General features: G+C 55.3%; 1 protein-coding gene across 4 annotated transcripts in view; it reads left to right on the top strand.

The window, feature by feature from the left end:
- Window positions 1–12,148, top strand: part of AGPAT4 (1-acylglycerol-3-phosphate O-acyltransferase 4) — a 125,611-nt gene that overhangs the window by 111,643 nt on the left and 1,820 nt on the right. For all 4 annotated transcript variants that reach the window (XM_070461742.1, XM_070461740.1, XM_070461743.1 and 1 more), the window contains exons 5-8: window positions 178–331; window positions 3,950–4,052; window positions 4,626–4,701; window positions 11,486–11,684. In XM_070461742.1, the coding sequence (XP_070317843.1) occupies window positions 178–331; window positions 3,950–4,052; window positions 4,626–4,701; window positions 11,486–11,684 (532 nt within the window). The remainder of the gene's footprint in view (window positions 1–177; window positions 332–3,949; window positions 4,053–4,625; window positions 4,702–11,485; window positions 11,685–12,148) is intronic.

A 12,148-nucleotide genomic window follows, 5' to 3' on the forward strand; every position in this document is an offset into this window, starting at 1 on the left:
TCGGGGCTGGGCATGTGACCTCAGGGCTGTGTATGTGACCTTGGGGCTGAGCGTGTGACCTCGGGGCTGTGTATGTGACCTTGGGGCTGGGTGTGTGAACTCGGGGTTGAGTGTGTGACCTCACAGCTCTCTGAGCGGCCACGGGGATGTGTGTGACGGCCGTCCTGTCCCCTTCAGTTCCTGATTCACTGCGAGGGCACGCGGTTCACGGAGAAGAAACACCAGATCAGCATGCAGGTGGCCCAGGCCAAGGGGCTGCCCAGCCTCAAGCACCACCTGCTGCCTCGCACCAAAGGCTTCGCGGTGACCGTGAGGAGTTTGAGAAATGTAGGTAAGGATGACCCTGCGGGGCCCCCTGCAGCCAGGGAAAGGGACCCCAGCACCCAGAGGGAGCCAGGGATGGAGGCTGGCAGGTCACCCCTGGTTAGCCTGGGTCCAGGCTCCCGGCGTTGGACGAGTGGCCACAGCCCTGCACACACGCACACACACACACACACACACGCACATGCACACACACACCGCTGTGAACACACCACGTGCACACGCACCACGTGCATGCCAGCTCAACCCTGCCCTCTGCTGCTCAGCACCGGTACTGCAGGCGGCACTGAGTTCCCCCCGGGCCCCGGGCCAGCCAGGTCAGCCCAGGTTTTTGGGGTGGTTTTACCTTGTGTGGCATTTCTTGCCCATCTGTGGCATCAGCTGCCCCCGCCCCCGACAATGATCTCTGTGCCCTTGTCGTCTATCCGGTTGGTCCCGAGTCCAGAGCCCTGAATTACGCTAGGCAAGGGCGAGAGGCGAGTAGCCACAAAACCAGCTTGCTCCAGACTGGTCTCCGGTTGAACCCTCCTCCCTCGGGTTTGGAAGCGCGAGTTTTTACCCTTTCCTCCCATGCGGCTGCTCTGGAGGCCCCACTGCCTTGTCCCTCGTCTCTCAGGAGGCAGGAACTGGGGGATCTCCCCACTTCACCCAGGTCCCCCAACCCCCACCCCACCCTGGTGCCCCCCCACACCGTCTCTGCTCCCCGGAACCCCAGCCACATCGCCTGGTGAGGCGGAGGCCCCCACCTCCTCCCCAGCCTGCATCGGGGGTGGGGGGAGGGGATGTAGGTGTGGACGGTGTGCGGTGTTTCTCTGCTGTCCCCACGCCTGGGGGCAGGGGGACCCCCGGGAGCTCTGTGATCACGCTGACCGGTCCCGCGGAGGACACAGTGGCAACACCGACTCCAACACGTGCGGGTCCTAAAGGTCTCTGACTCTGCTCCTGGGCCCCTCCGCTGATTCCTCCCTCGCTTCCCTCCTACCCGCAGTCCCCGCCTTGCTCCTCACTGGCCCCCTGCTACCTGCATCACCACCTCTCATCTTCACATCACCCAGGCAACCTGCCGTCACTCCGGGGAGAGGAAGGGACCGCTGGTCCTGGACTCAGTAGCTCCCAGCACCGAGGACCTGCCGGGAGTGGCCCATCTCCCCTTCCCTCTGGGACCCGGGCCTCAGAGGGGCCCCAGCTGTCTGCCTGCAGACTTGGTTTGCTCTGGTATCACCCCAAAGGCTAGAACCTCCCTGTCAGCTAGCTCCCTGCTGCTCCCCGGTGAAGTCCAGCAGCCAACACAGGAACGCCGGGGCCGCTCCGTCTCGCAGACGCATCTCCTGGCACCTGCTCCATCTAGCAGGGTCAGGAGGCCTGGGGACGGGGCTGGCTCCTCCCCTCGCCAGCTGTGCCATCCGGGGGCAGGTCACCTCACCCCTTGGATCCTCCGTTCGCTCTTCTGTAAATTTCTCAGGGTTAGGAGCAGGCTTAAAGGAGAGAATACACATGGGCAACTCAGCATCAGGGCTGGCACGTCGTAAACATCTCATCAAACACGCTCTGGCTCGGGACCCTCTGCTGCCCCCTTCACCGCTCGCCTTCGCTTCCAGGTGGGGGTGTCGAGCTTCCGGTTCTGATTTCCCGGCTGAGCTTTGCCTACAGCCGGAAGGGGCCAGGCTGCCCAGAGGCTGTCCCACTCCCCTGGATAGTAATAATGACGATGGATGATAGCAGGCACTTCTGACACCCCAGCAGCACAAGCATCTCACGCAGCATGGCCAGAGCGTATGGCCGCCGGATGCAGCGAAGGAAACACGTTTTGACCTCCAATTCGCAGATGGGGAAGTTGGGGCTGAAGGATGGGGGAACTTATCCCAAGCAGCTCCACCGTTACACGGTGGGCCGGGGTCGCACCCAGGCGGCCTGGTGGGCGGGGCCAGACCCTCCGTCTCCTAGGCTCTGCAGGCACGTGGGTCGAGTGCCCGGCCTGGTTCTGTCACTTTAAGGCCTGGGGTTTCCTTTCTGGAAAAGGAGGGAACCCTGCAGATTTAGGCTCTTCTCTGGGGCACTCCCTGGGGGCTGTCCCCCATCCTTGATTAATCGAAGGGACCCCCACCTCCGTGGCAAGCCTCAGGCTCCTATGTCAGAGGGGCCTGAAAAAAGGAGGTGTGTTTTGAAACCCCCTGACCCAGCATGAACCCTCACACCCTGGGGTTCTGCAGCCTGAAGGGTTTTCGTTCTGGGTCATTCATTCTGGGCTTACAATGGCTGGGCGATGTATCCGCGAGCTTATTCTCCACCAGCCTTTCTCTTCCTGGGGGCGGGGCGGGGCGGGGCGGGGGGACTGCTTCTCCCCGCCTGGGAGGACAGGGGAGTGGTCTCGTTGCTTGGGTTGCGGGGTTGGGGAGCTGCCTGCCTGCAGCCCTTCAGGTCAGCGGGAGGGCCCCTCTCCCCTTCGGCTAAGATGTGGTCCAGCTGCCGGAGCGCCCCCACGTGGTGGTCGGGCAGCCAATCAGAAGCAAACAGACAGACCATGTGACTTTGTACCCGCCCATCCACCGCTTGCTCTTTTGGAGGTAGCGCGGGTGCGCAGGGCTCTCGCTAAAGTCTGCGGAGCACAGGGTGCTGGGCCCTTTCGGAGGCGCTGACGTTCATTGCCCTGAGTCAGCTCCGTTCTCCAGGAGAACGAGGCTCAGGGAAGCCGAGTGGACTGTCCGGGAGGAGATCCCACAGCTGGGAACAGGTGGTCCTGGGCTCACACCCAGACTGACTGCAAAGCTCCTGCTCTTTCCACTGCCCGGTCCTGTCTTACCGACCGCGTAGGAAGGGCCATCTGTTTCCACTCCGCATTTCCACCCTGCTCTCCCCTCACTGTTCCTTCGGGCGTCCTGCCATCCAAGAAGGATTCATAAGTCTGGGCCGGGCCCTGGGGCTGCAGCGGTGGGTGTGGACATAACTTCCATATTTGTTATTCATCGTTCAGTTGCTCAGTCGTGTGTCCGTCTCTTTGCAACGCCAGGGATGGCAGCAGGCCAGGCTTCCCTGTCCTTCACCGTCTCGGAGTTTGCTCAGACTCACAGGCACCGAGTCCGTGATGCCATCCAACCATCTCATCCTCTGTTGCCCCCTTTCGGTATATTGACAGGTTAACTCACCACTGGGTAGACATTAAAATCACACAATCTTGTTTGTTTCCCAGCCATGCGTCAACTGACCACACCATAGTTCAATTCCTTAGGAAGTCTCTAGTATCTTATTCTCCTTTTAAAATGATCATATTTTTCTAGGGGATAGAATGGTTGCATTGCCATGACTCAGAGACCTCCGTAGACCGCATTCTTTGGATTGCTTTATCTATTAATATTTGTCTACATATCTGTTGTAGCTCTGCTTTCAATTGATAGGACCTCAATAATAAGTGTTCTCTAAGTTATAGTGTGCTTTTCTGATGATGGAACGTGATATGTATTCAATGTAGAGCGCTTGGACAATATAGAAAAGTGTCGAGAAGAAACCATAGTCCCTTCATTCCCCGATAATCAGCCAGCAGTTTGATTCTTGTTTTCCAGTATGTATATCTACAAAATGGAACTGGGTTCACACGCTCTATCCTGCTTTGTATTTGTTTTATTTTTTATAGTTTCAGCTGTATATGACTGTACACTCAATTTCAGAAACAATGAAAATCCAACCCTGCTGGGAGTCCTCAATGGCAAGAAATACCATGCAGATTTATACGTTAGGTAAGTCGGCTTCATTTCCTTCCCAGAAAATGGAATGCCCATCCCAAAACAAATAAGTCACAAACGACCCGCAGACCTTCTCCCGGGGGAGTGTGCTAACAACTTCGTGTCTGCAGTCGGCATCGAACGGAATCTGTTCACAGTCCTGTTTATGTCGAGAGACTCATGCTCTGCTGTAAATAATTAGGTGAAGCCTCTCTTCTCCCCAGCTCTCTGACTCTCTCTCATCAAAGAGCTCGGGTCTGAACACATGAGAGACAGCATTTTACAGTCATTTTTGAGACTGAGTGTGAGAGTTTATTTTATTGAACCCTTTTCTTGGAGGGTGTATCTGCTCCATAGAAATGGGCACAGATACAAGCATTCTAGAGCTTACAAAGAGGCCTAGAAGCAAATGGAGACCACTTTAGCAGCATCTCACTTATATGTTATAGTCCAGGCTAGGGAGCGTGGAGAGGCAGGTGTCCTCCTTGACAGGTCTGAGTTGTTGAATCAGGCACACTGTTAGTTGGAACCAGTGTTTGGGGCAGCTGGTGTGGGCCCCCCCCTTGCTAGCCACTCTCTCCCTTGCAGGCGGATTCCTCTAGAAGAAGTCCCGGAGGAGGAGGACAAGTGTGCGGCCTGGCTGCACAAACTCTACCAGGAGAAGGTCAGTGCTCAGGGCCAGCTCCCTGCTGTCCAAGGCTCCCTTCCAGGCAGCAGTTGTGGGTGCTGGGGGCCTTTGGGAGTTTATAGAGGTAGCTGAACCTTTCCCGTGGGGGAGACCTCATGCCCCAGATAACAACCACCCCAGATAATGATAGTCAGTAGGGTCTAACGCTCTACTTGGCAACAGGGAAAAGCAAAAGCGAAGTCGCTCAGTCGTGTCCAACTCTTTGCGACCCCATGGACTGTATACTACAAGGTTCCTCCATCCATGGGATTCTCCAGGCAGGAGTACTGGAGTGGGTTGCCATTTCCTTTTCCAGGGGATCTTCCCGACCCAGGGATCGAACCTGGGTGTCCCGCATTGCAGGCTGACGATTTTACCATCTGAGCCACCAGGGAAGCTCAGGCAATAGGGAAAAGAACTTGCAAAATATTTTTAAAAGGGTGCTTCACAGAAAGAATGGAACTATATTATGAGTGTAGTGGACAAAAAAAAAAAAAAAAAAGGAAGTAATGGTCCCAGGAACCCTTGTCCATTTTCCTGCCACTGGTCCCAAGGCAGAATATTCTTGGGTGTACGGGTGTTCTCTACAGCAGTGATGGCTGAGTCCAGTTAGGGAGCATGTCTGGTCCCAAAACATCACCAACACAAGCAGGACAAAGGCCCACAAGGTTCATCCGGGCCAGGTTTGATCTGTGCTGTGCCCACCCCATCACCCCTGCTCAGCCCCCGGACGCCTGTCTGTCCTGGCTGCCCCCCCCCCACCTCCACAGCATCTCCGATCGCCCCCCATTCTCCTTCTGTCCTCTTAGCAAGGCCTCGTCTTTTCAGTGGTTTCCCCCCAGACAGACATGCAGAGGCAGAGGGAAACGTAATCATTATTGCCCTGACTGCTCGTTCTTACGCAGGAGAAAAGTTTAGCTTCCACCTGGTGAGGGAGGCATTTTCAGGCAGAGGAAAAAACATCCTTTTGAATCTGTCATCCATTTGGAACCCAAACCAGCTCGTTATCTAGAATCAGATACATTCCATAGGCCTCTGATTTCCCTTCACCAAAGTCCATGAATATGGACTGGCTAACATTCGTGTCTTTTCTGCCCCACGGCTCAAGAGAAGATGGTCATACAGAACTTCAAGGGGATCTGCACTATCGCTGAACAGGAATTTTAATCCTACCTTTGAGAACATGTTACGATTTCGGTCTAAAAGACTCGCACATCTCCACCATCAGATGAAAGAGACGCTCATAGAAATGTGGTCGGTTTTTGGAATCCAGATCCTGGAGCTATATTCTCATGGCAGGAAGTCGCGTCTCTGTTCCTAAGGACGAGCTTTTCCAGCAATGCCTGTGGACCCTTCTCTCCGAGCTGCCTTTAGTCTCCTTCCGGGAGGACTTACAGGCAGACCTGTCTGTTCTCCTCTCACGAATGCTCAGGAGAGGCTGGTTGGCCTGCCCGCAGAGCATGGAATTGGCAGACTCCTGGGCCTCAGCCTTGGGGTCTTAGGAGGTTTGAGGGGGAACCAGAAACATGTGTTTCTGGGACACTGCTGTTGATGTCGATGGGCTAAGGGCCCGTGGGTGGAAACACATTGCCTGATGCTTGTTAGTGGTGAGATGCTGCGTTTCCGATGTTCTGTGCTCATGCCAGCCTGGGCTCGGACAGAGAAACACAAGACGGCAGAAATTCCTTCCCTCGGGCTTCCTGCACGAGGCAGAATTTTCCTTGTGCTGCTTTCTGGTTTAGTCAGTTCAGTTCAGTTGCTCAGTCGTGTCCGACTCTGTGACCCCATGGACGGCAGCATGTCAGGCCTCCCCGTCCATCACCAACTCCTGGAGTTTACCCAAACTCATGTCCATTAAGCCAGTGATGCCATCCAACCATCTCATCCTCTGTCATCCCCTTCTCCTCCTGCCCTCAATCTTTGCCAGCATCAGGGTCTTTTCAAATGAGTCAGTTCTTCGCATCAGGTGGCCAAAGTATTGGAGTTTCAGCTTCAGCATCAGTCCTCCCAATGAATACCCAGGACTGATCTCCTTTAGGATGGACTGGTTGGATCTCCTTGCAGTCCAAGGGACTCTCAAGAGTCTTCTCCAATACCACAGTTCAAAAGCATCAATTCTTCAGCGCTCAGATTTCTTTATAGTCCAACTCTCAACATCCATACATGACTACTGGAAAAACCATACCCTTGACTAGAGAGGCCTTTGTTGACAAAGTAATGTCTCTGCTTTTTAATATGCTGTCTAGGTTGGTCATAACTTTCCTTTCAAGGAGTAAGCGTCTTTTAATTTCATGGCTGCAATCACCATCTGCAGTGATTTTGGAGCCCAGAAAAATAAAGTCAGCCACTGTTTCCCCATCTGTTTGCCATGAAGTGATGGGACCAGATGCCCTGATCTTAGTTTTCTGAACGTTGAGCTTTAAGCCAACTTTTTCACTGTCCTGTTTTACTTTAATCAAGAGGCTCTTAAGTTCTTCACTTTCTGCCATAAGGGTGGTGTCATTTATAGTGGCAGGAAAAAACTGAGAAACGTGCTAAGGCCTCAGAACTGAATCCTTTCATAAAGAGCCACACACACAAACCTACACATGTGGCCCCCAAACTCCATCAAAGCAAAGCAGGTGTTTATCCGCCGGCAGCAGACATTCAGGCGCGACCCTGTCGTTGTGCAGAGCAAGCTCACGAGGCTTTCCTCGGAGGCCCCTTTTCTTCTTAAGGCCTTGGATTCCCCGCTAAACTTAGAGTCCCCTCTAAACTTCATGTCAGCATGAAGTGACGGTGCTCCATTTGGAAGGAGTTCTCGAAAGGACCATCTAGGTCAGAGTTCTCGAGCTCGTGAGGAGGAAACGAAGGTCCGGAGAACGAGGGAACAGCCCCATCTTCCAGTTCATTCATCAAAGCCGGAGGCTGGGAGGCCGGGGCCTGCCCCCACAAGGGCTGGGACCGCGGCCCATCTCCGGTGCGGTGAGCAGACCTTTGAGGCCACCCTTTTCCCTTGAGGGCCGACCACTGACCAATAAGAAAAGGTGGTCAGCGGTGCCTCCAAGAGGAAACGTGATCGACTTCTGTGGTTTCGGCGTCTGCCCCATTTTCTCAGGAGCCTGCATGAGTCTGGGGCTTGACATGCTTAAAATGCTGGTGGCCCACCATGTGGGGCCAAGGGGTGAGGGACTTCTTTTTACCATCACCTTTCCAGTGGATGCTGTTGAAAGACAATTCTGTAGATACCAGGCTCGGGGTTTTAGGGGTGCAGCTCTCAGACTTAACAGAAAACGAAGCGGGTAGGTAGCCACAGACTCTGGGCCAACACTTTGTTCCAGCAGGGATGTCAGTAAAAAGGAAGCTGCTTCTGCCATTTCAACACTCTCTAAAACAGAGCTGAAGGGTGTCAGCTCTGAAAACAGGACCATCCTTTAAGTGGGACCAATCTCGCATTTAGAAAACATACAATGTGTATTACATGTCAGCACTTGGGACACCCCGCCCCGGCTGGGGGGTGGGGGGTGGTACTAGCTTTGAGAAGCATTTACCACCCTCGTGTACTCTTCTTGGGGACCCATAGCTGGCTCCCAAGTGAACTCCACCGTGAACCCGTGATCCTAGACCCTTCTCTCCCCAGTGCCTTCATGGTTTCGCAGTTGTGTGGTTTGTAACTTTTCACCTATAATTGAAGATGCTTCTCTGGGTTATAGTTTGAAGTTTGTGGAAAGGATTAGCAATTTGCCACTCACGGTGTTTCCTGGGTAGCTCAGTGGTAAAGAATCCGCCTGCAATGCAGGAGCCGTGGGTTTGATCCCTGGGTCAGGAAGATCCCCTGGAGAAGGGAATAGCTACCCACTCCAGTATTCTTGCCTGGGAGATCCTGGTGGGCTAGAGTCCCTGGAGATGCAAAGAGTCGGACACAACTGAGCGACTAAACAACAGTTTGGCGTGCCAATTAAGGCACGGGTGAAAAGCAACATTGCGAGGGGCCCTGTGGGTGTTCCCCGGGTCCCCGAGGCCAAGGCTGGTCCGAGTCGGGTGCAGAGCTAGGGGCCCAGGGCAGGGAGCAGGCGGGAGGGGCTGTATTTGGAGCACCGGCCTCGGGAATTGGAATTAAGTGGTTTTCAAGCTGCCGCTGGGTGTTCCACTTTCAGAGGGCATCGCTCCTTGGAAGGGTGGCAGGCCTGGCCCCACAGCACGGTCCTCTGCAAACACCACTTTCCCCGGCCCGAGCCCTGGCTGACGCCTGGGGTGGGGCTGTTCCCAGAAGTCTCCCCCTACCCCCGCCCCTCACCCCCCAGCTCTCTCTGTCCCACTGTCTTTTTCCTCTCCTTTTCTTCCCTTTCTACAGCAAGGTCGTATGAGAAAATTTCCTTTGCCGAGTGAAGGCTGGCCAGGCCCGCGTAGCCCAGCTGTACGTGGCCGCCCAGCCTCCACGCCCTCCTGGCGGTGTGTTGGTGGCAGCACTCTCAATGTGGCCTCGGGGCACCTGTCCTCTGCCAGCAGGCTCTCCTGCTCCTACAGACTTTGGGGTTGATGTTTCTTTCTAGGAATCAGTTCCCACTTCTGGTGTATAACATGCCACAGGATGATAAGATGTGCAGACCAAAAATGGAGGCACCGTAAACGGCCTCCTCCCTGCCAGGTGGACTTTATTACAGAAGAAATAACACGGCCCAGACAGCTGTGGAGCTGACGTCTGGCCCTGAGCCAGGCATCCATGTCCCACCCAACACGGTCACAGGTCACAGGGACGCCGCCCGGGAGGCTGGTGGGAGTCACAGGGCCACTGGGGAACGGTGCAGGGTCTTGGGTGAGATTTGCATTTTGAATCGAACCAGAGGGAAAAAACTGAATATGAATTCTGAATCCTGCTGACTCCTAGAAAAGGGAGTGCCTTCTCCTCTTGTTAGAGGCACACAGGAAAAAATCTTGGCTTAGCAGATGTCTTAGTGAAATGAGACAGAAAAAGCAAACCCAGTTCCCCATTCTATGCTGAGTCGCTTTGTCGTATCCGACTCTTCCACTCCGTGGACTGTGGCCCGGCAGGCTCCTCTGTCCTTGGGATTCTCGAGGCAGTAGTGAGTTGCCATTCCCTCCTCCAGGGGGTGGATTTTCCGACCCAGGGATCTTAGCCGCAGCTCTGTGTCTCCTGCGTGGGCAGGCGGGTTCTTTACCACTAGTGCCACCAGGGAAGCCCATTATTACAATAGAAAAGCACTATCAAGGCTATTGGAGAAAAAAATTCAAGAAAAGAAAACTCGCCCATTTTTTAAATGGGTGAATTTTATGATATGTAAATGCACCCCAATAAAGCTTTTTTCTTTTTTTAAGGCACAAAAGTATTATCTCCTGTCTTAGTCCAGTCAGGCTTCTAAAACAAAGTGCCACAGGCTGGGTGGCTTATAAATAGCAGAAACTTCTTCCCTACAGTTCTGGATGTTGGATGTTGAGGAATTCAGGATGAGGGTGCCAGTGTGGTTGGATTCTGGTCACAGCCGTCGTCCACGATGCTGCGTCCTTATGGTCGAGGGGCGAGACGGCTCTCCGGGCATCCCTTTCATAAGGGTGCTAACCGCATTCGTGGGGACTCCACTTTCATGACCTATAACACCCCCAAGGTCCCTGCTTCTCATACCTTCATCTTTGGGGTTAAGATTTCAGCATAGGAATTCAGGGAGGCAGGCGCAAACTTCCAGTCCACTGCACCCTTGTTAACCAGGCTTCACCGGGATGAGAAAAATCACCCAAGTTCTGGCAGGAAGTGGAACGGGAGGCATTGGCAAGTTGGGTACCATCTTGGGGGGCATCCACACGCCACTGTCACTTCCAAGGAAGCCCTCCGCTTAGCGGAGCGGCTGTGGCTGCCTCACCTCCTCTTTTTTCGGTTGGTTTGTGCTGGGTCTTCCCTGCTGTGCAGCTGCACACGCCTCTCTTGCCGCCGCAGCAGGAGGGCTGCTCTTCACTGTGCGTGGGCTTCTCATTGTCCTGTGAGGCAGGGGCCTTAGGGTGCATGGGCTTCAGGAGCAGCTGCACGCGGGCTTGGTTGCTCCGTGGCCTGCGGCACCTTCCCAGGCCGGAAGGTCAAATCCATGTCCCCTGCGTTGGCAGGGAGGCCCCATCCGCTGTGCCACCGGGGAAGCCCTCCTTTACCTCTTGAGGGTGGGACAGTCCGCACACGGTCCGTTGTCTGTTTACAACTGCTTGATCATGTGCTTTTCTTGAGACCCTCTTGACGTACCCCCACCCTCCAGGAGACCCAGGAGGGGAGTTGAGGAGGGGCAAGGGTTTGGGGGGCGGGAAGGAGCCACCGTGCAGAGCCCCTGAACTGCCCGAGAAGGGCCAGAGGCGCTCCTTCCAAAGCGGCCCATCTGAGGATTCATTTTAATCACGACCTTGGGAGGCCGGAAAGTGGCATCTTCTGGTACAGCTTGGTTGGGAAAGAAGACGAGTGTGGCTGACTTTAGACATCTCTTTCTCAAGTGGATAAAAGTGTAGCATTTAATTTTGGTTTAGCATCAAAATTCAGCACTTAAGGTAGAGGGTTCGGGTGCATGGGAGCTCATTTCTCCAGAAAACTCGACTCCCTGGAGAACCGAGCCGCGATGGGTGAGCCGGCAGTCTGGCCCACCGATGCGCTTTGCTGGGCGAGCGCCCTGTCGGCCCCGGGATGCTGTTAGGGTATCTTGGTCGAGCTGGGGAGACTCCCGTGGCCTCGACTGGGCTGGGGAGGGTGGGACCCAGCAAGCCTGGGTTGGGGAGGCCGGGCAGCAGGCGGTCAGCAGCCCTGTGCCCGCAGGATGCCTTCCAGGAGGAGTACTCCCGCACGGGCACCTTCCCCGAGACACCCGTGGTGCCCCCGCGGCGGCCCTGGACGCTCGTCAACTGGCTCTTCTGGGCCTCGCTGCTCCTCTACCCCTTCTTCCGCTTTGTCGTCAACATGGTCAGCAGCGGCTCCTCCCTGACGCTCGCCAGCTTCGTCCTCGTCTTCTTCGTGGGTGAGTCCGGGCCGGCGGGGCCTGGGGCAGGTGGGAGCCTCTGGGGGCGGGGGAGGACGAGGCCTTGGAGGAGGGGAGCACCCCGATCGGAGTCCTGAATCTCGGGGCTGGAGGACTGCCTCGCACCCTCCCGGTGCGTGCACGGGGCCCTGTGTACACAGGGGGCCAACCCCTCCGGAGACAGCTCCCGGCCTCTGCGGAGGGCTCTTGTCAGAATCGCTTCCTCCTCACCTGCAAGAAAACCATTTCCTGGGTCCCAGCTGGAAGCAGCAAAGGCTCTTTGCCATTCAGAGCAGGTCTGGACCTTTTTGGGGGAAGTCAGCGTGGGCACTTCTTGGCTGGCTGCTGCGTGGAGACGGTGGTCAGCTCAGTCCTTTGACTCATCACTATGGGCTGTGACCCAGGCATCGTTTCAAAGGACTGTTGTTTCTCCACGGCCCATGCTTCCCTGGATACTGCTGCTT

The sequence above is a fragment of the Odocoileus virginianus genome, chromosome 34, assembly GCF_023699985.2.
Source record: "Odocoileus virginianus isolate 20LAN1187 ecotype Illinois chromosome 34, Ovbor_1.2, whole genome shotgun sequence".
NCBI lineage: Eukaryota > Metazoa > Chordata > Mammalia > Artiodactyla > Cervidae > Odocoileus > Odocoileus virginianus.